Source organism: Leptinotarsa decemlineata, unplaced genomic scaffold (assembly GCF_025532065.1).
Source record: "Leptinotarsa decemlineata unplaced genomic scaffold, Ldec_3_MD MMD2_tig00000008_RagTag_RagTag, whole genome shotgun sequence".
NCBI lineage: Eukaryota > Metazoa > Arthropoda > Insecta > Coleoptera > Chrysomelidae > Leptinotarsa > Leptinotarsa decemlineata.
In genome coordinates this window covers 15,498,297-15,523,576 of record NW_027412537.1, presented here as the reverse complement: position 1 = coordinate 15,523,576, position 25,280 = coordinate 15,498,297, and the positions used below count along the sequence as shown (strand labels likewise).

General features: G+C 35.3%; 1 protein-coding gene across 2 annotated transcripts; it reads right to left on the bottom strand.

Moving 5' to 3' along the window:
* Positions 1 to 36: 36 nt before the first annotated feature.
* Fatp1 (Fatty acid transport protein 1) lies at positions 37 to 24,176 on the bottom strand. Of its 2 annotated transcripts, none has more exons than XM_023164623.2 (10): positions 23,965 to 24,176; positions 16,205 to 16,521; positions 11,642 to 11,792; positions 10,483 to 10,720; positions 7,618 to 7,855; positions 4,458 to 4,659; positions 2,689 to 2,881; positions 2,199 to 2,547; positions 1,506 to 1,750; positions 37 to 871 (listed from the first exon to the last, which is right to left on the bottom strand). In XM_023164623.2, exons 1-10 carry the CDS (start codon positions 24,010 to 24,012, stop codon positions 714 to 716), a joined length of 2,139 nt encoding a protein of 712 aa, XP_023020391.2. In that variant the 5' UTR covers positions 24,013 to 24,176; the 3' UTR covers positions 37 to 713. The 2 variants fall into 2 exon arrangements, with proteins under 2 accessions (XP_023020391.2, XP_074027249.1); XM_074171148.1 differs by lacking the exon at positions 23,965 to 24,176 and adding an exon at positions 18,379 to 18,459.
* Between the last annotated feature and the right edge of the window lie 1,104 nt (positions 24,177 to 25,280).

The following is a 25,280-nucleotide window of genomic DNA, read 5'->3' as shown; positions in this document are numbered from 1 at the left end:
GGATTTCGTGGAACATTTGAAATACACACAAACACACTGGAGAAAACAATAATATATTTATGGAAAACAATAGCTATAAAAGAACACAACCATATGACAAAAAAGAGTTGCTAATGCCTTAAAACTGCATATAAAAATATGTAATATAAATTTGTACAATATCATGGAAAAAACATCCATTCTTCAGATTCAACATTCAATCTGTTGACACTATGAGATTCAACAAAAAACAAGTGTATACACAGTCAACAGTAACGGTGGGTGCAACAAATTTTCAAGATTCTCGATGGTATCATTTTTGGCAGTCTTAGATAATTACATAAAAACTTTCTTTTGCATCACTGACACAGCAGATCAAGGAAATACACCTAAAATCTATCGAAATAAAATGTTTCATAAAAATTTCTAGATCTCTAAATTCATTTTACAAATGAGTGAATAAAAAAGCTCCCTTTAATCTAAAGGTTTCTTTCCAAACTGAATTACCTACCGTCTTCGATTATATAAACCAAATCTGACACCGTCAGGATTTCACAATTATTCACCCTATATATTCGAGAGAATAGTCGTAGACTAATATAAAAATTCGAATGCCTTCTTAGGAAAAGAAATGTAGCAGATTCCCATTACGATCCTAATCGACAAAACCAGCCCAGTTTTTTTAGAATCACAGTTGCACAAAGAGCAAAGCATTAACAAATAAATGAATGTTATCATACCCTAACAGTTCCATTATTAATATCATTATAAATTTGTGGAGAGAGTTTTTCGTAAATGCCTGTAGAGCTACTTAAGTAATAAATATTATCACTGATTTTTGATGGGTCGAAGCCTTCATTTTGCAAGTCGTTCTTCTTCATTTTATATGTACCTATAAAAAATTGAAAAATAAGTGAAAACAATTATGAATTTGTTATTTAAGAGACTAAATTATTGCCACAGATTTCTGGCGACCGTGGCCTTATAATCGGAAAAGAAGAAATCTTTGAGTTTGGTGATCTTCTTTTTTTCCTTTTTATGGCCTCAGCTGCCAGAGATAATCGACCGGTAATACCAATTAACTGTTTATTGAAGATACAAAAGAAACCATATTTTGGCGTGAAGTTATTTCAATTTGTTTGAAGTCATTGCAATCAGTTTGTCAATGACCAAAGGATGTTTCGAATGAATGAGCGATGCGAGGGGGTACTGTCATTAGTTTTGCCAGACAAACATATTCTATCTATCTATGATATTTTTAGTTAGGTGTATGTGCTTTCCCAATATCAATGGTAATAATAAACAATCTTTCTATATTTCAATTTTAAACATAAATAAATGATTATAGAAGGTTACGTTGTCGTTTGTAAGAATGAAATATTTTTAAAAGCAAATTTTTTTTGCGATTCTGTGTGATGACGTTGATACAAAAGTATGTTTGGAATATCATCGAAAAAATATGGCTTAGTTCTAACAAATTTTTCGACGACTCAAAAATAAACAATGTAGAAAATACAATATTGTACCTGTCAAATCAATTTTTCTGAGGATCCTCACGAAAATGGGCCTAGCGTACGTCGGTACTGTTTTCTTCAAGCCATCGACTAATTTCTTCAAATCGATGCTTTCTTCCGGATCCAATATGGCCGCCATTCCAGCGCGACCTTCCTGGCCCCTGATCTCAACTCCGTAAACCACGACATCTTTGTAATCCACTAAATTGCTTATAACTGCCTCAACTTCAGACGTTGATACGTTTTCTCCTTTCCATCTACAAATGTCCACAAATCAAATCAAAATATTCGACCCATTTCGTACACAATTTATTTTAGTAGTGACAATCTTCTGGAGAATTCAAAGCGAATGATTTTGAAGTTAGATTACTTCCATAGACGGAACAGGAACTATAATGAACATTCTTGTAACCAAGAAAGTGTAAATGAGCGGCGAAAACCTGACATTTTAAAATTAACTCTCCAAACTTAAATCCAACAACTTTGGGTAGCCATTAATGTCCTCAAAAGTGACCAAGATATATAAAACTTCTCCTTTTTCTTAGCTTGCACAAATCTAAAGATTTTGCTCACAGAGGGACCAACTGAATGTGGGTTGAAATTATTTTATTATAAGGAAAAACTATTTGAATCTGTTATAATGAATATCCCTCGTCTTCAAACCCACACCTACGAATAACAATCTGAGTAGGAAGCTCTTCTTACCTAAACGTATCTCCCGTCCGATCCTTGAAGAACAAATTTCCTAACTCATCCGCTACCAATATGTCTCCCGACAAAAAGGCTGAATCGCCGTGATTGAAGACGTCATGAACTATCTTCTTTTTCGAAGCCTCCTCGTCGACATAACCTAAAAACGCTCTGGAAGGATTGTTAGGAATGATTTTCCCGATGAAAACTCCCGGTTCATTCGGCTTGCAGGGCATGCACAGTCCTTTGGCGTCCCTTACAGGTTCGCCCGTATAGGGATCCACTTTTATAATGGAAATTGGGTAGACGGAAGGGATTATTCTGGAGACGAAGCCTATCGATCCGACGGTATTATCGATGTTAACTGAAAATCAACAAATCTATTACATTTCCTGAGGTTTCATCAGCTCAAATAGTGCGAATCAACATATCTCGGAGATCTTGGTCCTTCGAGCCGGATAATTCCAAAGTGAAAATTTGAGATGACATACTGTGTATTTCTCACCTATATTAGCATTTCCTTCCGTAGCTCCATAGAATTCTCTCACGTTCGATATGTTGAATCTATCGACGAACTCGGTCCAAATCTGAGGTCTCAATCCATTGCCGAATATCACCCGCAAATTATGATCTGTATCTGTGTCTTTCGGAGGTGTTGCCAAAATATACCTACACATTTCTCCAATGTATTGTGCGGCCTAGAATCAAAGACATCAATCAACTAGGTTGCAATATATTTTCGGTATTCTCAATTATTCAATACTTTATGAAATTCATAATGGATTGATTGAAATTTTTAAATGTTACAAGATTTTAAATTTTCTCACAATAAATTGTTTCATTATAAGATGTTCGCCCAGTTGTTTTGAATTTTTGGCCTTATATATTTTTAAGCATTCCAAATGAGTACTGACTTATTTTCTTTCTCTCATAAACAAAAGATGATATCTAAATGTATTCTTTTAATTCACCTTCATATTCACATATAAGCAAGTGTATATTCTTTTATAGCATAGTTCAATGACATTTTTAAAATTTGGTAACATAATTTCAGTACTTAGCAAAGTTCAAGCCTCTGCTCATTCTCCAATATCGTTGAAACCTTATGTGTAACAAATAACTGTCGCGTACCGCAGGGATCCGCCCTTGGACCCCTCTTATATACAGGTTAGAAATAATTTTCATTTAATGACAGTACGTACAAATAATGGATTATCTGCCACATTATGTGGACGTTTTTAATAAATTCCCATTGAATGTGTGTGAATTACCTAACAAGTGTTCCTTCTTGAGAACTTTGAAAGATCTTAAAAGGCAGGAACACTAAAGACTTACACTAAACATTTTTTTTTATATATATAGCGGCCAATATTCATAATTATATGAAATTTGGTATTGAAACGTCAATTATTTGGCTTCTGTAGACTGGCCATCAAATGTCAAGTGTCAAACACCCCTATAAGAATGGTGTATTTGATATGATTATATATTTTTTTGGTAGTTTATCATTAAATATTGTTGATATACTTCCAGTGTTAAAATGGTTCAACATTTGTATTTAAAAGAATTTGAAAACTGATTCAATGCATATAACGGTATCCAAAATTCAAATTTGGACCTTTTTGAACTAAAAACACAGATGGATGAATGTATTGAACTTTGCGAAATCAACAAAATGAAAAGAAACACGCATTTCTTCCACAACGGAAAGCCATTCTTCTTCTTCTTGACATGTTAGCCTAATTATTGATGTTTTCATTATAAAATTTCATATAATTACGAATATCGATCACTACCGCCCCAAAACACTCGAAATGAATAATAAAAACTGTTTCGTATTGACTTTTTTCATAAACGGACCAGAAAATGTCAGAGGAGTTTCAGTCGAAAAACGATGTTGGCAACACTTACGGGAATCAATGTCACATTTGCTGATGAGTGCAAACTACGCGAGAGGGCGCGGAGGGGTGTGAGGTCAGTTCTCGTGGTTATTTCGTTATTTACATACATTTAAAGAAGGGAGGTTTAAGACCTGCAATACTAGGGAGAAAGGAATCAAGCAGAAATGTGACAAGTGCTGCAGTTCAGTTTTATGTTCCATTTTGTGGATTTAGAAACTTGCGTTTCCATAAACTTATGACTCTGAAGAATGATTCTCGATATGTGCTACCATTTTTTAAACATATGAGAACTAAAAATAGAAAATTTAAAAAATGTGATAAATAATACTAAAACGATAACAATTCAGATAAAATAATAAAAGAACCTACTAACCGTGCATTTGTATTTGCGACAATCAGCGAAATACCCTGACGCAGAAAACTTTTTTCTTATTACTATAGTTGATCCATATAATAACATTTGGCCTACTGTCATACAGCCGCCTGCAGTGTGATACAGCGGCAGGGGAGTGTAAAAAATATCTGAGTTGGTAAAATTAGCTAAATGGTGAATAGCGGCCGCAATAAACATGTATCTGAAAAACAATAGTTACATTACAAATAATACCGAGTAAGTATATTCGGCGATGTCTAAAGCGCATTCACCAGAGAATTCGCTAATTGAGCCTTTGAAACAAATTTGTTAAATATTGGTTGACTAATAATGCACACTAAACATCGCTGAATGAACTTACCAAGTATAAATCGAATATTTTACTAGCGTCTAGAGACCACAGCCGCCTCGCATTAGCTCATCTATTATTAATCAACATTATTTATACAGAAATCAGTGCTACACTCGGAAGAATTGTTGATGATACTAAAATAAGGTAATATTCTATTGTAATTGTTTTTTTTAGAATCTACCTGGTTTTCCAGAACCATCATTTATCGTGTAGCAAAACGGGAATTAAATGAAATTTAATGTAAACAATGTAAAATTATATTATCATGGATAGTGTTAATAATTTCCATCAAGTAATGAGTCAGTGTATTCATAAAATTATTGTTTTCAGGATTTGTATCATGTACCTCAGGGTTTAAAATTGCACGACTCGTACGCCACACCGGTGTATTTGATAGAGAAGTGCAATTGGTGATGGTGCATTATTGGAACTATCTGATCTGGTGATCCTTTATGAGTAGATGCGAGGCGAATGTGGTCTTGTAAATATTTTCAGCGATTCTTCAATATAATGCTATGCCACATAAGTACCGGGAATTGGTCAATGTCAAAGAAGCTCCTTTCCGTAATAATACACCCAAGCCAGCGACCAACTCGATCATCAACATATTCTTTGGAATCGACTTCAGTAGTCGAATTTTGATTCCCCTTTATGTAATACATCGACTGAAAACGGGGGTCTCGAAGTGGTAATTTGAGTTTTGGCCAGAAATTCGTTCATAATAATAGCCTTGTAACAGCCTGGCCACGGGACACTCGTCGATGCGAATATTCGCGCGGTGCGAACGGCGAAGCGTCTAGCGACTGAAACAAACGCATAGAAAGGTACTTATGAAGCCACGCGCAACGGCGACATGTAGCGAGCGAATCGCGTAGACGACTTGCGGCGCAGCCGGCGAGCAAAACAAATGCATGAGCACGGAGTCGAGCGGTAGTCGCGGCGAATAGTGCAGTGATCAAACGAGTTTATTTGTTTTCGCCGCGAAAAATGAACACCGAGACTTTCAAAATGAATAAAAGACTGATCAAAAAGTTAGAAATTCATTATTCATTCTACCGTCAATTACAAGTTAGAATTTGTTTTTTGTTTTAGTTGTACAAAAAATTACTGTCATATAATTTAGATTTTTGCAATAAATAACATAAATATCTGAAAGTGTTTTCATTTCATGAAATAATAATATACCGAGTAACATTTAATTAGCTGTTAATATTATGGGCAAAGATAGTTATTGTCAAAAACAATTAGCGGCACTTAAAATTCTATTCGCAATAACTTTTTTCTCCAATTCTGGTTGAATATTCATAAGAATATAATCGAAGGTTTCAATAGGTACTCATTCTGGTATACTCAAAACATTTTTCTGGATATAATCTGTATTTCTCGTATTTCTTGTAGAATTCTCCATCTATAACCCGGTTCTAATTCAAATCATGTACTCTTCCAAATATTAGGCCTTGAACCAAAAAACTATTACTTTCTAAGCAATATCGAGATAATTTCAATAAAGACATTTCGCTGTCGGACTATTGGTCGCGACGGCGAACGTGACTGCCCGTGGCCTGCAAACGGTGTCGCGCGAATGATCGCCTCGCTCCCCGCTTCGTTGTTCGCACCGCCGATCCCCTTGGCCAAGTCGTAAGATAGTGCGTTGTAGTGGTGCAAAATTCATGAGTTTTCTTTCCACACATCTGATCTTTTTCGACGAATTAGCTCTTTCAAGCGCCACATATGGCTCAGTTGGAAGACGGCTTCCAAAGCTTGTCGACTGGTTTGTATATAAAATTCGTGTATGAATTTCGTGTCTCATTACCAGTTACATGTGGGGTCGGAATCGACTCGTTCTAACATATCTTCAAAGGCCTTTTCGAGATTGAGTTTCTGAAGAAAATTCACGTCTTTTGCCACAAGTCGAGCAGCAACACGTTTCAAGACTAAAGAATCATTCGAAATGGTACGAACTGATTCGTGAAACTTCAGCGTCTATCGCTCTTGACCTTGAACGACGACTTGCAGTCATCATTTCTTTTATTTAGCGATGTGAAGTTCCGTTGCGAATCTTGATGGCCGACCAAAGCGAGGCAAATCTCCCACTACATCTCGACCGCTTTTGAATGCACTGTACCACTCATACGCACGCATTCTTGATTAAGTCGATTCACCGTAAGTCTTTTGCAATTATTTTCAGCGCTTCGGCACACGAAATTCAATTTGCAATGCAAAATTTAAGACAAATTCTTTTGATATTCTTATCTATTGTAAAAATTGCAAAACACGTTTGAGTATTGTGAAGAAACTTAATGAGAGATGTCGCTTAGACTCCGCGCAAAATTAGAGATTGTGCTAACCTAGCAACAAAAATAATTTCGACAATCCCTTCACGCGGATTTTTTGAATGATCAATTCCTGGTACTTTCTTGACGGAATGTAAACACATCGTTCCGAGTTGATAATATAGCAGATACAAAAGTCGCCGTTTCAACAAACGAACGTCAAATTTACATTGACTTTTTTTGTAATTCCATGGCGTTTGTCCGTGTTCTAGATATGCTATGTACTATTATTCACCCATTCTTGTTGTTTTTGATTTCTGTTGTTTATTGTTCGTATACTGAAAACAGATCTGAAACTTAATTTTTTAGTTCTGTGATCGACAACCACGTGGTATGCTGGATAACTTTTTCAATTCACTTGTCAAATGACGTTCATATGTGAAAAAGGCGACCCCTTCCCCTTGAATTAGCGTCGTCGGTCTTTCTACTCTAACCAATTTTTTTTCATGTATAAGCGTATGTCCTGTACACGTACCTTGCCGCTGTTATAACCGCGGCTTTCGGAAGTCCAGTCGTACCGGAAGTGTAAATGTACACGATGCAATCATGGTGTCCTAATTTGTCTGTTATTTGGGGAGGAGTGGAGGGGGCGTCTTTCAATAGCCTATCTAAATTGTGGAACTTTTGGTCGGTAGTGTTGGTTTGGTTGTTGTTACAACTTATCTCGTATAATGCCACCTTTGATTCGATTTTGTCGAGAATTTCTGAGACGGCTGAAAATGAACACACATTGATTAAAACCTTTTTCATAATCAAGTCATCACTGATAATCGTTTCAATAATGCTACAAGTATGTAATATATAGAACAATGGTGTGAAACGTTACAGATACATTGCACGAACGTAACATTTTGTCTTGTAAGAATGTTACATATAGTAACCGGCTGTACACATAACATACGTGATTGGTCTGAAAAGTTTTCAACAATAATTGTTGAATGAACAAACAAAAAGAAGTCACTTGAAGCTATAGTATAACAATTTTCAATTAAAGGTAACTTGTCTAGTCCAGTAGTTATAGAAAATATTTTCTATAATGTTATCCAATTTGGTACTGAAGAGCCTTGGGTCAAGTGTCTTAAGGCGAAACATCGGTGTATACCAGTGAGGGTGACAGTGTTCCATGTGAGTACCATTTATTACCATTCATTCAAAGTAGAACTCATGTGCATGATATCTGATTCTTATTCCACAACAAATGTTTGAAATACAAACTGAGTAGAGAAAAGTATCTTCTGTATAATTCAGTGTTCATATAGAAGTTTTTGTTTCGAAAGAATTTTTTTCTTTCGTGTAATTCAATGTTTATATGAAAGTAGCTGTTTCAGGAGGTCTTTCTTTCAGTTTGTGTCTGAAAGTTACTTCTTTGCATGATCTACACATTCATGTATAGAGTTACTTATTCTCAAATTGATTACTTTCTTCCTTTCTTTGGAAGATTCTCTCATTCCTTTTTTTTGTATCAGATGGAGTAGTAGAAAACCAAAAACTTTCTTTCCCAAAAATACAATAGCTTTTGCTGAAGGCATCACCATTTTGAGACTTCCTCCTTCCCATTGCGAGTTAAACCCGATAGAATTAATCTGGGCTCAAATTAAGGGTTACATAGCTCGTGAAAACGTGACATATAAAATTTCTGATGTCCAACGTTTATTAGAACTCGCAATGGAACGGATACGGAAAGAAGATTGAGCTAATGCTGTAGCACATGTGATCACGGAAGAAGAGAAAATGTGGAGATTGGACGGGATGGTAGGCACAGTTTTCAACCAAATAATAATAGATTTAAGTGTGACTGGGGATTCCTCTTCGGACGAGTCAATGAATTCTGAAACTTCATAAGCATAACATAGGTAATTATTTCTTTGCTTTGTAGTCCTCTTTCTATATAAAAGGAACATAATGATTAATTTGGAAATTTTTCTGCTTTTTTGAAGTACTGTATTAGGCACAATAAGAAAATGTAATCTGTTTTACCATTGACACCAGGTAGCGCCACCTACTATAACAATTTTTACGTAATTATCTATGCGTTTAAATAAATAAAAATATTATTTTGGTACGCCTCTGCAGAGTTGGTAAGAGGATTATCCGTTGGTCACTTCAAGTGCGACGTTGCTAATGAATCACCTTCAATTGAAAATTGTTATAGTATAGAAGTGGTGAGTGAGGTGTCACGTAATAACGCATATTATCATCTTGTGATGGTTTTTCTTTTTTGAAGATATTGTATTGAAATAACTCTATGATTATCCCAAAGAACAGTCGCCATCACTCTTCCAGCTGAAAACACAGTTTTTGCTATTTTTGGAGCTGGTTCCTCTTTGCTTTCCACTGTTTGGACTGTATTTTTGTTTCAGGCATATAATGTTTCATCTACAGCTTATCAAATGCAAGAAGAGCCTTTTGAATTTCGTTATAGTCCCGCCTACTAGATGTACGTTCGTTGGCAGACTATGAGAGCGAGAGAGATAGTTCTCAAGTATCTTTCTAGACTTGACAAGCTGTACATTTATTAATCGTCGTCGAAACTCGGTTTTATTGCACCTAAACTGCGCCAATAGAGTGTTGGAAATGTCCATCTGAACTCGTTTTTGGTCTAACATGAGCAAACGCGGCACCCAACGCGTGGACAGTTTTCTCATGCCTAGATGTTGATTCAATATGTGACAAACAGATTCTTTTGACAAGTTCATAACCTGTGCTATGTCTCACTTTAATTAAGCGGTCGTCTAGTGCCATTTGGTAAACTTTGACAATGTTTTCGTCGTTAGTTACAGTTTTTGTCGTCTTACAGTCAACTTTAAATTCAGCTGCCCAAAATTTCACTGTAATAAATGCTGATGCAGAGTTTCCATACACATAATCCAACTCGATACTCAATTTTGTCCATTTCAACTCAAACTCACATCAATTCACTAAAACGACTGTTACATAACAACTGCGCGTCCAAAATGGCTGAAACTTTGGTGAGTAACCGTCAACAGACAACAATAAAATTCACTAGCTTTGATTTATAAGTGCCGCCATCTGCATATTGACTTCGGAAACTTTTCAGACCATGATTAATGAGTTGAGTGTTTTTGAGGAATAACAGAGAAATACTTTGAAAGGTCAGGCTTATTTAAATAATTATCTATCAAATAACTCAAAGACCCTTGCTTTCGGTCGAATAAATGACAAAAAATAACCTAAAAACTACAATCATCAAAATGGCCACCGAATATTTCAATGCACTCAATTATTTGTTGTACAATTTTGCGAATTTGACAATTTTTTACACAAATGCCGCACTTTTGGACACCTCCCAATATGTAATGCAATTCAATCAACAAGTTACCTTCTGATAATTCAGTTCCGAAGATGATAGCTTGGCATTTGGCCACAGTGATGGAATGCATCAATGAAATCAGTCTTAAGTTGGTGTTGATCAAAGGCGTGATAACCCCTAGCTTGGAAAGTCCCAGCCATATACAAACGAACTCGGGTTTGTTTTCTAGAAACAGAGCAACCTTATCACCTTTTTTGTAGCCGTGGCTCTTGAAAGTGTTGGCTATCTTATTGCTGTATTCTTCAACCTGGAACAAAACGGGATGCAAAGAAGGCATTACACGACATCAATACCCAACGCGTTAAAGTACATTATCTTGTATGTCATCCTCTTCTTCTATAAGTGACAAACAAAGACAAGACAGTCAATGTTTGCATTCAATAAGGGAGAGCTCTTATTTGGGCGCTACCTTACACTCGATACATTGAAGAGAGATGGCTATAGAAACGATTCGGCAACTGATGACGTATCACCATGCATCGTTTGACAGTTTAATAATGTTTCATTGTCAAGTTGCTACTGCCTACTACACAAATAGTTTTCTGAAAGTGGCTAACAATGTTTCTTGACGATTGACACAGGTTCGGACTTCCATTGTCTAAAAAGTTGTACAGATTTGAAATACTAAGAAGAGCACCACCAGTTTTCAGTGTCACGATTTTCATTCCGGTTTGAAAGCCGTCGATTTTTGGAATTTCTTCCTGACGTTCCGCTGCTTCTTCAGAGGTTCATACATCTCGAGTTAATGTCCGATGACTCGTGATAGACCCTAAATGCACAATCAATAGTGCCTTGATGATTCCTCTCTTCGTAGATCGGTAACGGTTGGATTCGTGAGTCAGATACTGTCCCGTGCCAGTTGGTTTTCGGTATACAGATGTTTTCCATATTTTGTAGATCCTCTTCACTTCATTAATTTTCATTTGCTCTTTCTTAGATTTCCAATCTGTTAATACATGTTTAGATAATGGAAGTCCGAACTTGATACATTCAACAGGTTTAAAGTACTGACGAATTTGATGAAATTAACCCGGGGTCGGATCAGTAGCCACGTCTTTTCATTGAAGATGCCTGTGGAAAGATACATTGACCATATTGCAGTTTGCCGTGTATCTTTTTTTTTTATCAAAACACCAGCTCACCTTGATGCTGGTTTTTACGTTATTACCTGAGCAAAAGTCCAAACTTGATCTTCGAAGAGAATGCAAGGTTTGTCGGGGTGTTTTTTTACGTTTTGTCGGAAAACGTCGCCAATCGTTAAATTTCGCCTGTGTAAAGTTTTCATTTGAATAATAAGCTTGATGAATCCGATAAGACCCCTGGAACAAACAGAGGAAATGATATGTGATATGGTTATTACTTAATGTCGGGGATAAGGTTACAAAAGTCTGACAATACATGCATCTAATCAAATAACAAACCAATAAAATAGTTTACGTCAAATTATTAGTTTTATTTACAGGGTTGCTAACGGAAACGAACCAAGTCACACACAAGTTTATTTATGAATGAAAACACTCAGTGCTGGTAAGTTTTCAAATGTTTCGCTCCAAATTCTACAGTTGGATAGGCGCCTCTTTTAGAAGTTCAGGAAATTATCTATTAAGTGTTATTACTTGAGTGAATCTTAACGCCAACGTTGCTGAAAAATTTTTGGAGAAGAACATTTCGCAATAAAATGGTAGAACGGTTATTTCTCGCAAAAACTCAAAAAGAAAATTTGCATTTTTGACGTTATGAAATAACGACATAATCTGTGATCAATATATGAAATTTTCATTGTCAGTATTTTCCGAAATATACCTTTCACTTTGACCATCAACATCCTGTACATATCACAAGGTATCGCTCTCTGAAATTGATGATAGAAATATCCTGTATTATCTAAATGCAAACACTTTTTTTCATACCGGAAAAATCCGGAAATTACTAAAACTGAATCCTTACAACTAAATTAGAGTTCGCGTTTGGTGGCCTAGTTTTCGTGAGGCTGCTACGGATAGTGTTCCCAGATCTGAAGCAGGTCCTGATGTTATACTTGGACCTAATGCTTTTTATCCTTACCGATAATCCTCTGATGTAGGGAAGTACAAGTACTGGTTGTGGCGGCTTCTCTTCCTTGTCGAGTTGCTGTCTTCTAGCTAAGGCCTGTTCCACCATCACTTTGGAGTTAACGTTCCGTTGAGATATTTTTTGATGATGCCTAGTTCTTTCTTGAGATCTTCCTTCGTATTGCAGAGCCCGAAAGCAATATCCACTGGATTATTGATGATTCCTCTTTTATTACATTGATGGTGATTGGGTTCATGATTCAGATAATATCCCATGTGAGTGGGTTTTCAGTATACAGATGTTTCCCACTTAATGTTGGCCCTCTTCACCAATACGCCTAAGAATGGCAATTCATTGTGGATTTCCTCTCCATTGTGGAAGCAATAGAAGGTTTCACGCTCTTGACATGCTTCAGAAACGTGTCTAGTTCTGTATTTCCATGGTTCCAGACTATGAAGGTGTCGTCAACATCTCAATCAGACTTGAGACTTCTTGTGGGCTTCCTCAATGGCCAGAGTTTCAAACCACTCCATATATACATTGGCTATGACTGGTGAAAGTGGCGATCCCATTGGCAGTTCCTCATTTCACGTGAAGAATTCGTTCTTCAGTTGGAAATAGCAGTTCTGTACACAGCATCCTAGTGAGTCCATGATTAGTTCTATAGGTAAGTTAGTTGTATTTTCCAGATCCTTGTCTTCGGATAGCTTCATCTGTATGATTTGAAGTGCTTCTTCTACAGGAACGTTGGTGTAACGGCTTTCCACGTCGAAACTGATTAATTGATATTGCTCCATGACTGCGATTGCCTCTAGTAATCCGACAATGACTTGAATTCTTCACAAAAGATGAAGTTTTTTCTTGTAGTGGTTGTATAATTGAAAGTAAAAATCTGGACAAGTTTTCAGTAGCTGAATTTCTGGAACTAAAGATTGGCCTAAGCGGAACACCCTTCTTGTGGTTTTTGGGTAGTATATAGTTGAGGGAGTTACTGTTGGGCGGTGTTAGCGATGATGTCTCCTTTTCCTCAATGTCCTCAATCATATTAGACAATGGAAGTCCGAACTAATAAAAATCAATTCAATTCTAAGCACATGACCGCTGTTTGCCTATCTAAATCCTCGTTCCACGGCTGGACGTTATTTCACTATCGATTTAACAACACAATAAGAAGACAACCACAGTAAACAATGTTGAGTAGTAAAGAAAATCAAAAAAAAAACTGGCGTTGAGTATTACTGTTGTATTTTGCAAGATGTCACATTCGTTTGTTTACTCTAACATGACTCAACTTTATTTTGTTCAAACTTGCATTTGCTGTAATAACCCAAATTGAGGAACATTCCCCATTCGCTCTGATTGGCGTTCAAGATATCAAGGTGGCTTGTACTTTGTAGTTTAATTTTACCATAATATCATTAATCTCGCTCATAATAATACAATAAATGCATGTTTTGTAATGCATTAATAGGGGTTCTTTGAACAAATACATAATTTTTACTTACTGTCATTGTGTCTAATGAAATTTTGTTTCATCTGATGAAGAGATGACAATTTTTGCAAAACTGAGACGGTTACTAATAATGCTCTAGAAATTGTTTTCAATTGGAAATTTGTGTTCCAGTCTTTCTTCTCCGGAAGATGCTACAAACATCGTGTTGAACGGTTGAAACGACAAAATTAATGAAACTAGACACCGCGAAAGGATGACCCGACTGTACTATTCCTTATTTCTGCCGAATACCACAAAACTTTTCTATCGCATAAGTTGATATTCAGTAATAACAAATCTTCCGTCGTAAATGTATACCAGACCAAAGTTCAAAGAAATGGATGATATCTATTATATTCCACCTCGACTTAACTAGTTCCTGACGACAATGAAGTATGTGACGTGTAATATTAATACGTTAGTGGAACTATACTAGGTGATATACAAATAAAGTACCTATCCGAAAAAATTGATTGGGTTGTCTTGATAGAAAGCGTGGAACATTTCATATATTTACTGTTTCACCTGAATGACGATAAATCAGAATTTTTGTACTTTTGATGTTAGCAGTAATCGTGTTATTTTGTATACTTTCATCCTAACCTAATTTTTTACCAGTTTTTTGAGCTGTTTTATAGTATTACACATATCACGGTGAATCCGGGGCCAAAACAGGCCAACTGAACATTTTTATGTCATGAAATTGGCATAACAACAAAGACAAAACTTCAGTGTCGAATAAATCAGGAGTAAAGTATATGTTAACTTGTGGCTATTGCCCAAAACTTTATATTGGCCAAACGGAGAGAACCTTTTCCCAAAGAATTAAAGAGCATATAAATAGTTCATTGAATAAGCAGACCGGTTCAACATTTGAAAACAATCATTCATTGACGTTTTACAATTACAAAAGAAAAATTTAAAACTGTATCTTTTAGAATGCTTAGAAATATATAGATTTGAGCATTCTGGTCACTTACCAACTGGCTGAATAGCATTAAATAACTCCCCGTAACTGAATATTTTTCTAAATGTGAAAACTAGTAATTAACTGATACATACGCTCAGGTAATTTCATTTATTTAAAAAAGTTTGTATACTTTCTCTTATTTTCTTATGTTATTCGATTTATTCCCAAACTCAGGTAAACTTTTTTCAACATTACCTGATACTTGATATTCAGCTACTTCAAATTGTAAAATATATACAAAGCATTGAATATGTAAATTTGAGTTAGCATAGAAACGCCTGAAGTAGTCATTGTATGGCGAAACACGTGTTGCGTGTTTCTTGAATACGTTATCGATTTTCGGCAAATTACAGTAAATTTCAACACATCATGGGGGCTGTATTATACTTTATGGGATACTCACGAATTTTCGCGATTTTTTTCAGGGATGATAGGAATTCAGAACACTTTTAATTTTTTGTCGGACTCAATCAGTTTTCGAGATATAACCTGTCAAAGTTTGTATGACGTCATATTTTACCTTCTTTCAAAGGCAATAAACGATTGCAATTCACATATTTTTTAATTTAACACAACTTTTTCCATATCGTCGCACCGTTTTCTATCCCTTTTCAATCACTTATTGCCGAGTTTCCTGAAATTAGAATAAAATTCCAAAATTTATCAGGTGCACACGAATCACTTCTTCAGATGAAATAATTTTAAAAAGTATCTTCTGGGAGTCTAGACGTTGAATAAAAGTGAAGAAACTAAGAATTTGCATGATTTATATGGTTTTGGGTAATTTTTGTTAAAGTATAAGTTTATAAATTTGTGCCCTTGCATGTATTTTTTTCCAATTCTAATGTTTTCGTCTCCGCACAAGTTGTATATTGTCGTACAAGTTTTTATGTTCAAGTAACTTTTCAGTACATTTCTTCAAATAAAGTATCATTATCTTCCTATTGCACCAAAACAATAAGGAATGACCCTGTAAAAGAACAAAATCAGATCAATCGTACCAACCAATATCACAAAAAGGAGAAGCGAGATTTGAATAATTATGGCTCGCCCTCTATACGTTGCGACTTTGGTCGGATGTAACAAGGTTCCTATGAAAACTGTTACATATTACTTATCGTTTTTGCCTCGACCATGCCCCGTTAAATCGAAGCTCACCGAAAACTAACGTCATATCCTTGACCCCGAACAGTAACCTACAAAAACAACAAACTCACCGTACATCCCTGGGCAGCGTCCTCAAGGCCACATAGCACCACCGCCACTTCCCGGCCGCTAAGTAGGCCACCAGACAGACAATTACCAGCTGCAACAGAAAAATCCACCCCAAATAAAAGCCTATAACGGCCCCAAGGCCCGCTAAGATCGCCAATACCACTGCCATGGCCACGAATCGTCGTAGCAAGACACGTACTGGTCTAACTTTGGATGCTCTTCTGGGCGTTGCGGCGGTTTTCCGTTTACCAGGTAGGTCGATTACTTCGATGGGTCGTTTACCTGTTTCTACGTCCACTGAATCGCGAACGATGGATGCCTGGAGAAATTGGAGAGTTTTTAGGTTATATTGTTGTGAGGAGGTCAGCAACACTCGTAACAGAGCTATGTTATACCGGAAGTGTACGTTTGGTTGCCTAACGCAAAGCCATTCAGTGACAGAGTATCGCTGTAGTAGTCCAGTCAAAATAAGTAAAAAAAGTGGTAAATTTGCAACTATTTGCATATAACGGATAAATAATTATTAGAGGTCCTGAACATAATTATAAGTATCCAAAACAAGCATTTTTTTCAGTCACCAAAAATGCAAGGAGGTGAAGAAAACGTTCTTCAACTTCTTAAATATGTTTTTTCCGTTAACCGGTTTAAGACGCTAATTTGGTTGGTGATCGCGTCGAGAAGAGTATTTCATTTCTGGTTATAGGTAAAAGTGCTTGTGTTTGGATTCATTTCACGCCAGAGGTTCCAATTTTACCTTTTTTACTTATTTAAGGTCAAAAATCATAAATATAAGTTGAAGAGTTATCGTAAAAATAGATCAAATGGAAGTTGTAGATCATGAATTGGCAGAATACATGGCAATATTTTCATACATGCCATAATTATGCCGTTATATTGAAAGTGGGGAAAATAACTTCTACGATGTCATAGCGAATGGAAATGGTCACTTGTGATATATCGTTGAATAAATAATTTTATGTCCTATCAAATGGCCTTAAATATATGCAAGGTTTTATCTGAAATTCTTGACTTAGATTAATTTTGAGTTGAACTGGTATAGACTTTCAGTTAATTTCGGTTGCCACCCGGTATACATCATCAGATGTTTTATATAAGTGAAAACAAGAGGATCTATCATGATAATGCGGTGTATCCTGTCAAGTTCATGTTTTACGACATTAGCGGACTGTGACTACAAAAAAGTTGGATTATTTTGTGTACCAATATGTACTGTACAATATATCAAGGCCAGCCTTGATCTCATATTGTGTCAAAGACAATCAAAATCATATTTTTCCCATGAATAATTCAATGCAGTTCCTTCATAATCATTATTTTGTATCTTTTGAGAATTAAATGTCCAACTATCTATCTTATAGTATCATTTCAGTTTAATTTACACTTGTTTGGTAATGAAAGAGCCATTTCTGTCTTGATTTATCATGTGCAGATGTTTAATTTTCTGCCATTTGTTAGATTAGATAGTAAGTTCTATTTTTATTTTTAAAATTCTTTTCATTTTTCCCACTCTCCATCTCCAGTTAGATCTGAGAATTATTAATTTAGTGACGTAACGTAGGTGCGTATAAAAGTATTCAATTTTTTTGGGTTCGTTCTGATTTGTCATTTAGTAGTCTGTTTTGGGTTAGGTGGAAGAACAGATTGCAGTATATATCTGTCGGTGCCGATTACCATACCGAATCTCGCCCTTTTACTTTTTTAGTTGACAAGTATGAATATAACTGAAAATTAATAAAAGACCTTTATTATCATTATTATCTCTTGTACTACCTTGTACCTACCAGGAATACCTTGTTAAACAAAAGCGCCAAGTTACTACCTCTTTTACAGACAATTGCATGTTTGCAAATTTCATCTGGCCTATTTTCAAGATAATACTTACAATACAAAAAATGATAAACAGTGTACTAATTTTCAGATCTATCGAAATATTTGTAAACTGATATGTATATTTTGACTGGACTAACGACAATTCTAATGTAGCGAGCATACGATTGGTTGCCTAACGCAAAGGTTGGTATATAGCCTCATAAACTCGTTTGTGTAGCAAGCACACAGCACTCTATAGAAATTAGGTCAATTATTTGTATATCAAGTATCGTTTTGATAGCTCTTACCATTTTGTAAATTCAATATAAGAGTTACTCTGACTTACAGGCGTTAAGTAGGAGAATAAATATCGTGCACAATTATCAACACAATTCAATGAGGTATGATACATGGGGTAAGCATGTGATTATTCAAATTCAAGTCGGTAATTTGAATAATTTTTTTAAATTGTGCATACAATTGAACATTCATACATTCAAAACTTACTATGAATGAGGTAACATTTGTAATGTAGAAACTAATGATGAACCATCTGTTTTGGACTGTACCTAAATACAAGTTTTTGGGATGCAAATTTGTCATCCGAACAAACCAAAAAGTAGGTAATAACAGAGATGAAACGTTCGCAAAAATACGGATGTTTTCTTTTTTCAACAAAAACTTGAAACATTTTTAATAGCGTAATGTGTGTTGGAATGAAAAAAAATACCAAAGGAAACATTTGAAGAGAGTATTGTTGTCGACTGTTTGAAATTATGAAAGAGATTAAAGATAATGTTAAATAAAATTAGATGGATGGTGTTTGTTTGCACGATTTAAAGAGTACCTACCTACCTAATATAAAATAAATTTGACTTTTTACTAATACCAATTTGACTTCTATGTTTTATGTGTTGGAAGGCGATTGAATTATTTCAACTCATTTCAAATGAGAATCTGTAACAAAAGAAGATTTCAACTAGATTAAACTGATAACTGGTTTTGATGTCTTTCTGCGAGACATATAAAAAAGTAGTTTTGAAAAATCTCGTGAAGGTTTCTGTAACTAAAACTGCTGCTGTCACCAGGGCCGGATTTAGGGGAGGGCAGGCGGGGCTACTGCCCCGAAGCCTCCACAGGAGAAGGGCCACCACAATAAGGATAAAAAATATCTAAATTTCGACGGGTCGGCAACTTTTACGTTTTTTCTCCGAAACATTTTTTTCAATTTTCACTAGGAATACTTGCACAAACATGATAACATTGTTATCGATATATCATTATCAATTAATGGGCCTCCCCTCTTTCGTTGCCTCAGGGCCGTGTCACAAATCAATGAAAACGATGGCAAAATTGCATAATTGGGCTTTGAATTGCTTAGGCATCCACCGTATACTCCAGATCTGTCCCTCAGCGACCTTTTCCTGCTCCGATGAAGACAAATCGTACTATAAAAACGGTATCGAAAAATTCTATGACCGCTATAATCAGCGGCGACTATATTGCATAATAAAACCCAATTTTATGGAAAAAAATAAGAAAAGAGAATTTAAATTTTCTGTTTTTTACCACTTTTATTTGTAACTAACGTTACTGCAGTTTCGTTCAATAAGGACATTTCCAAACTTATACATTAAACTAACAATGATTGATTACATTAGCCCTTGTAACACTACTGTAGTAATGGTACTTAGCTTGATTGAGTACCTGAATTTTGCAAATTTTGACCACATTGTTCCACATAAACACTGTTACACTCCGGATACTTACGTTTATAAACTACAGATTTCTCCAACTTGTCCACTTTATCTTTGGCATTGAAAAGGAAATCAGATAACCTGGCATGTGGTCTGAATGTCACTTCCAGATTGATTTAAGTGTACTATTGTCAACAATATTCACCTTACAGTTCTTCGAATTATTTTGTGTCATGGCTGTAAGATTGAGCGTAAGAGGGAAAATTGACGAAACAGGAATGACAGGAATGATCAAATCATTTTAGATTATTTCGAAAATAATCCTAATGCCAGTATAAGGAATGCCACTTTAGATTTGAATATTCCACGATAAACTATTCGGAGATGTCTCAAGGCAAAGAATATTAAACCTTTCAAGCCAAAATTTTTACACACACTTCAAGAAGGCGACGAAGCAAGACGCCTGGAATATTGTTTATGGGCCCAAGGAGAATATTTAAACAATAGAAATTTTCTAAAAAATATTTTATATACCGACGAAGCCACTTTCACTATAAATGGAGTAGTATTATCACAGAATTGTCGCTATTGGGCAGCGGATAATCCTAACTGGGTAATAAACTGTAAAAGCCAGTATTCCCAAAAAATCAACGTCTGGTGTGGGATATTGAACGAACGAATTATTGGTCCTTTCTTTTTTGAGGAAAACATTAATGCGCAGAGGTTTCTAGAATTTTTAAACACAGAGTTTTGGGATGCTATTCACGAGCTGCCAATCAACGAACGATCAAATTTAATTGTTCAGTTAGATGGGTGTTCAGTTCATTATGCCAGAGCTGTGAGGCAATGACTTAACGAACATTTTCCAAACCGATGGATAGGCCGTGGTAGTCCGTTTATAGAGTGGCCACCCAGATCTCCAGACCTCACAGTTTTGGACTTTTTTCTCTGGGGACTTCTCACAAAAAAGGTTTACAAAAACCGCTTAAGATATAGAAATGACATTTGTGCAAGAATTCTACAGGTATGTGCAGATATTAGCCCACAAAAACTAAGGAACATCATCAGAAACATTCGTAAGCGCTACGACACATGTATCGAAATACGTGGTGGATTAGTAGAGGCTACTAGAATATGAGTTAGAATCAATTGTTGCACTGAATCGAAACATTTCAATAATTAGTTATTAGTTACGTTTATTAAAATGTTTTTCTTCATTGTTAGTTGAATTGTGTGAATGTAATTCCGTTATTTTCATTAAAAATATTTACGCTATTTGTTTTTTCTCATCTGGCGGCACTTTATTGTTGAAATCATAAAAAAATGATATATTGTGACTGTTAGCTGTGTGAGTTTTCGAACTTTTGAGTTGTCATAACTTTGTTAATAATGAATATTTTTTCATGAAATTTTGGTCACACCTATTTAGAGGCACTCTGAATCCAGTGGGTGGTGATTTTTTCAATAAAAAAATCGCTAATAAAAATCCCGATTTTCGACTAAGAAAAAATATCGTAGTATGCCCTGAAACTTTAATAAACATTTCAAATTTTGTCCCAAGGTAGACCTTTTAGTACTTGACTTTAAAAAAAAATTATTAAAACTTCAAACAACTTCAAATTTTAGGGGGGTGTTTCCATTAAAAATGGGTCACACTGTATATACAAATATGAAAGTTATTGAGTGTCTTGATATAGAAACAGAAGTTAATATTGGACACGTGTCTATGGTTTGCCACTTTCTTGAAAGCTATGTCCAATATTAACTTCTGGCACCCTTCAGTTTGAAGGGTGCCTAGAAGATGACAGTACTACCAACTGTCGAAAGCGCTCGCAGATAATTTATAGAAGATATAAAGCTTCAAATCCTTTTTGTAGAATTTAATATTGAAATATTATCTAATATATATTTTTTACTTTTTTGTTTCATATGTTATAAAAGCGTGTTTTTTAGTTTTTTAAACTATATTTATTTAGGTGTACATTTTACGATGACGTTTTCATTGTTTAAAATCCATATTCTGGTTTGCTTTCAATTAATCGAATTAGATTTTAAAATGTATCTTTCGTTTCGTTCAAAACATTTTTCTGTACTGAATCACGGGTTATTGAAAATATTTAAATATCTAAATATTTCATCTGTAGTACAAAATTTCGCTAACACATATAATTCTTAAAATCCATTTTTTATTTTGATTTTCTTTTGAACAACCTATCAAGGAAGTTGCGAACAGCGCCATTTGCCCGCGAATAGATCAAGAAATATCAAAGCGGTTACTTGCAGTGCCACCTGCCCGCGAATAGATCAAGCAATAATGTCGATAATTTTGTCAATACAGATCCCAAGCTTGAGAGGACAATGTTGAGAGTTACAAACATACATACATACATACAGGTGAAGCTAATATAAAGCGTGTAATAACTCTCAGAACGGGCATCTGGAACAACTTTTTGTCACTCCACATAAATTGAATGGTAGTATTTTTCTAGATAAACCCATGAATGTGAATTTTTGAGATACACCTATCTTCCGTTATAACAATTTATCTAAAATTGCAGAGCCATTTGAATTGATTTACAAAATTTACAAAATAGTATATAACTAGAGAGAACAACCGTTTCGTCTGCAACTGCGGCAGACGTCCTTGCTTTCAACGCATATACCACTAAGGATGTCTGCCTCAGTAGCAGACGAAACTTTTGGCACAACAAATTCCATTCGATCACGTCCTGCCAGCTCAAATTTTCCCTTTATTCGTACCGTGAAAGCCAAAGTTCCTAAATATCGAATGATTTCTTGGAAGAGTCTCTTATGGTCGAATTAATTTATGATGTCCAAACATTAACCTCGAACACTGAACAAACAATATTGTCAGCCACATCCAAATAACAAACTAATTATTGTTATTCTTTAGAGGCGAATACGTTTCGGTGATACGAACGAGTATTAGAAGGAATTGACACGAGTTGATTAATTGATCTAATCAGATGAGTTTTGAAGCAGAAGTCATCATAGATCAGATCAATGTTCAATATTTGAATAATCATACTAGATATTTGTTTGTGAATAATGGTTACTCGCTTGATTTTCGTAGTAATATTGATATTGTCACTGTTTTTCGAGTTTGATAGCCGTGGATTTTTGGAATTTCTTTCTGACGTTTCGCTGGTGCGAGTGGCTAGCTTCTTCAGATATTTTACCATCATGGATTGCTGTCCATGATGCTGGCCATGATGGTTAAACCTCTGAAGAAGCTAGCCACTCGCGCTAGCGAAACGTCAGGAAGAAATTTTAAAAATTCACGGCTTTCAAACTCGAAAAACAGTGGCAATAAAAACCTCAGCCGTGAAAGTCTAAACCATTTTGTTAATATTGATATGTTTGAATACTTTGTTCGATCCACAGAAGTCCTAATAGCAAAACGAAATCTGGACAAATAACATACTTTTGATGGGCTGAAAATGAGAAGCGTGGCAGCTCAATATACAGGGGGATACCTTGTACCCGGTTGAGTACCTCCACCAAATATGAGCCCCATATATAAGGCCGCCTGTGAGGGATAAAGGATCAGATTAGTAAAAGAAATTGATCATCAGAAATTCTCGAGCGCGTCAGATTAAGGTAGGGTGAGTTAATTACCTGTTAAACAGTGTATATTCCAGTAATCTGACAATTTGAGAGTGACGTAGAGAAAGGGGAGGCAGCAAAGTTGTAAAAAATAAAGTCATTTCGACATTCTCGAGCGTAGCTAATTTTTTTTTTGAAGGAAATTATTCAAGGATAACGAAAAATATATAATCTGACGATTTCCGCAAGCCGAAATAACAAAAATTCGTCGATAAAGTTTAATGCGTGCAGCTGTGTGATACCTATATTGTTGCCTTTTTCTGAACTTTGAAGGGCCGCAACTTTGTAAATAAGGGAGAGCTCCGCTTTTTTCTTTCGGATTCGTAATATACGCATCAAAATACGTAAGTACACTCAAATATTTTTTCAAAATCGCCGGGTGCCCTCAAAACGAATATTTATCGCGAATTTTATTTTTATTTCGTGTCAGATTTTCAGGTAGAAAATAGAAAAAAATCACCCAAAACAGGCTATATCAAACATTCGGTTATTTTCCACCGTGACACTATTTTCCGTTACAATACGAAACAGTGGAACACTTTGCACGTACAAGCAAGGAAACCTGACGCAAATAGATCGCAAACAACTGATATCCTGCCATAGTTTACCTTCCCATTAGTATTCTGGTCTTTGGCGGTCATTTTCGCACTTGCCATTGCACTCACTACAAACACATAACGATCAATCTCAAGAGAAATAGAACATGAACGATTGTGGTGCACTCGCAACTTTCACAAAAATAAACGGATGCAGTTATTAGCACTTTTTCTGCAACATGCCTTATGGTGGCCGGAGAAGTTTTGCGAGGCGAGCGACTGCAAGACTTCAAACTTGCCGGTCCCGGTGGTTTCCCTCCTACTTGTTATCGACATGCTTGCTTAGAATGGATTGTTCATTGCCAGTACACGATAATTACCAAAAATGATTTTAAAAAATTAGCAACTTTCTTGTTTACAAGTTGCTGCAGATAACAAAACTATTTTGGTAAATAGAAGTTCTCACGTTCACTGTCCGTAGAAAAAAAATCCAGGTAAAGCATTGTTGAGGATTTTGATGAATTATTCTTTATTTAGCATTCCCAAGACCATTTCTGGTTGTCAATATTGTGAAACTAGTTTTGCGAGCTGATTATTTTTATAAAAATTAATAACACTATCATTGACGATAATTGAACAGTTGAACATTTTTTTATTTCTAAACGTGTTTCACTAACACCGTAGAAATGAATATTACACAGTGGGATACGATTCTTATATATATATATATATATATATATATATATATATATATATATTCATCATATATATACTACTTACTCACATATATATATATATATATATATATATATATATATATATATATATATATATATATATATATATATATATATATATATATATATATATATATACAATCGATCGCTTCAAAAACACTACAGCCTGCGTGGACACTTCTGTTTGGACAAAAAATCTGCAATGTACGAACATCTTCAAGAATCATACCACAAGATAAATAAAGATAACCTCAAAATCCTACACATATGTAATAAAGGAAGAAACATGAATTTGTTGGAGGCCATGGAAATCAACAAATCAATTAAAAACCATAAACTTATACCCCTAAACGAGCAACTCGATTTATGTAGGTCTACTCTCTTGAATTTAAGAGTTTAACATCCCCTAGAATTTTCAGCGTGGAATTTTAAAAGTTGGCATCTTGGTTCGCCCAACTACCTGTCTCTCAAATACCTGTCCTTGCAGCATAGAAAGTCTAATATAAACGATATTTCAAACTTCAGATTTCAGTTTTATACTCGATAATGGGTCAATACCCGTAACCGGTCGTATAAATAAAATCTACCAGTGGTATTTAGACAAAAGTGTTTTTTTTCATTTCATTTGTATTTTTAAACTACTGTTCTTAA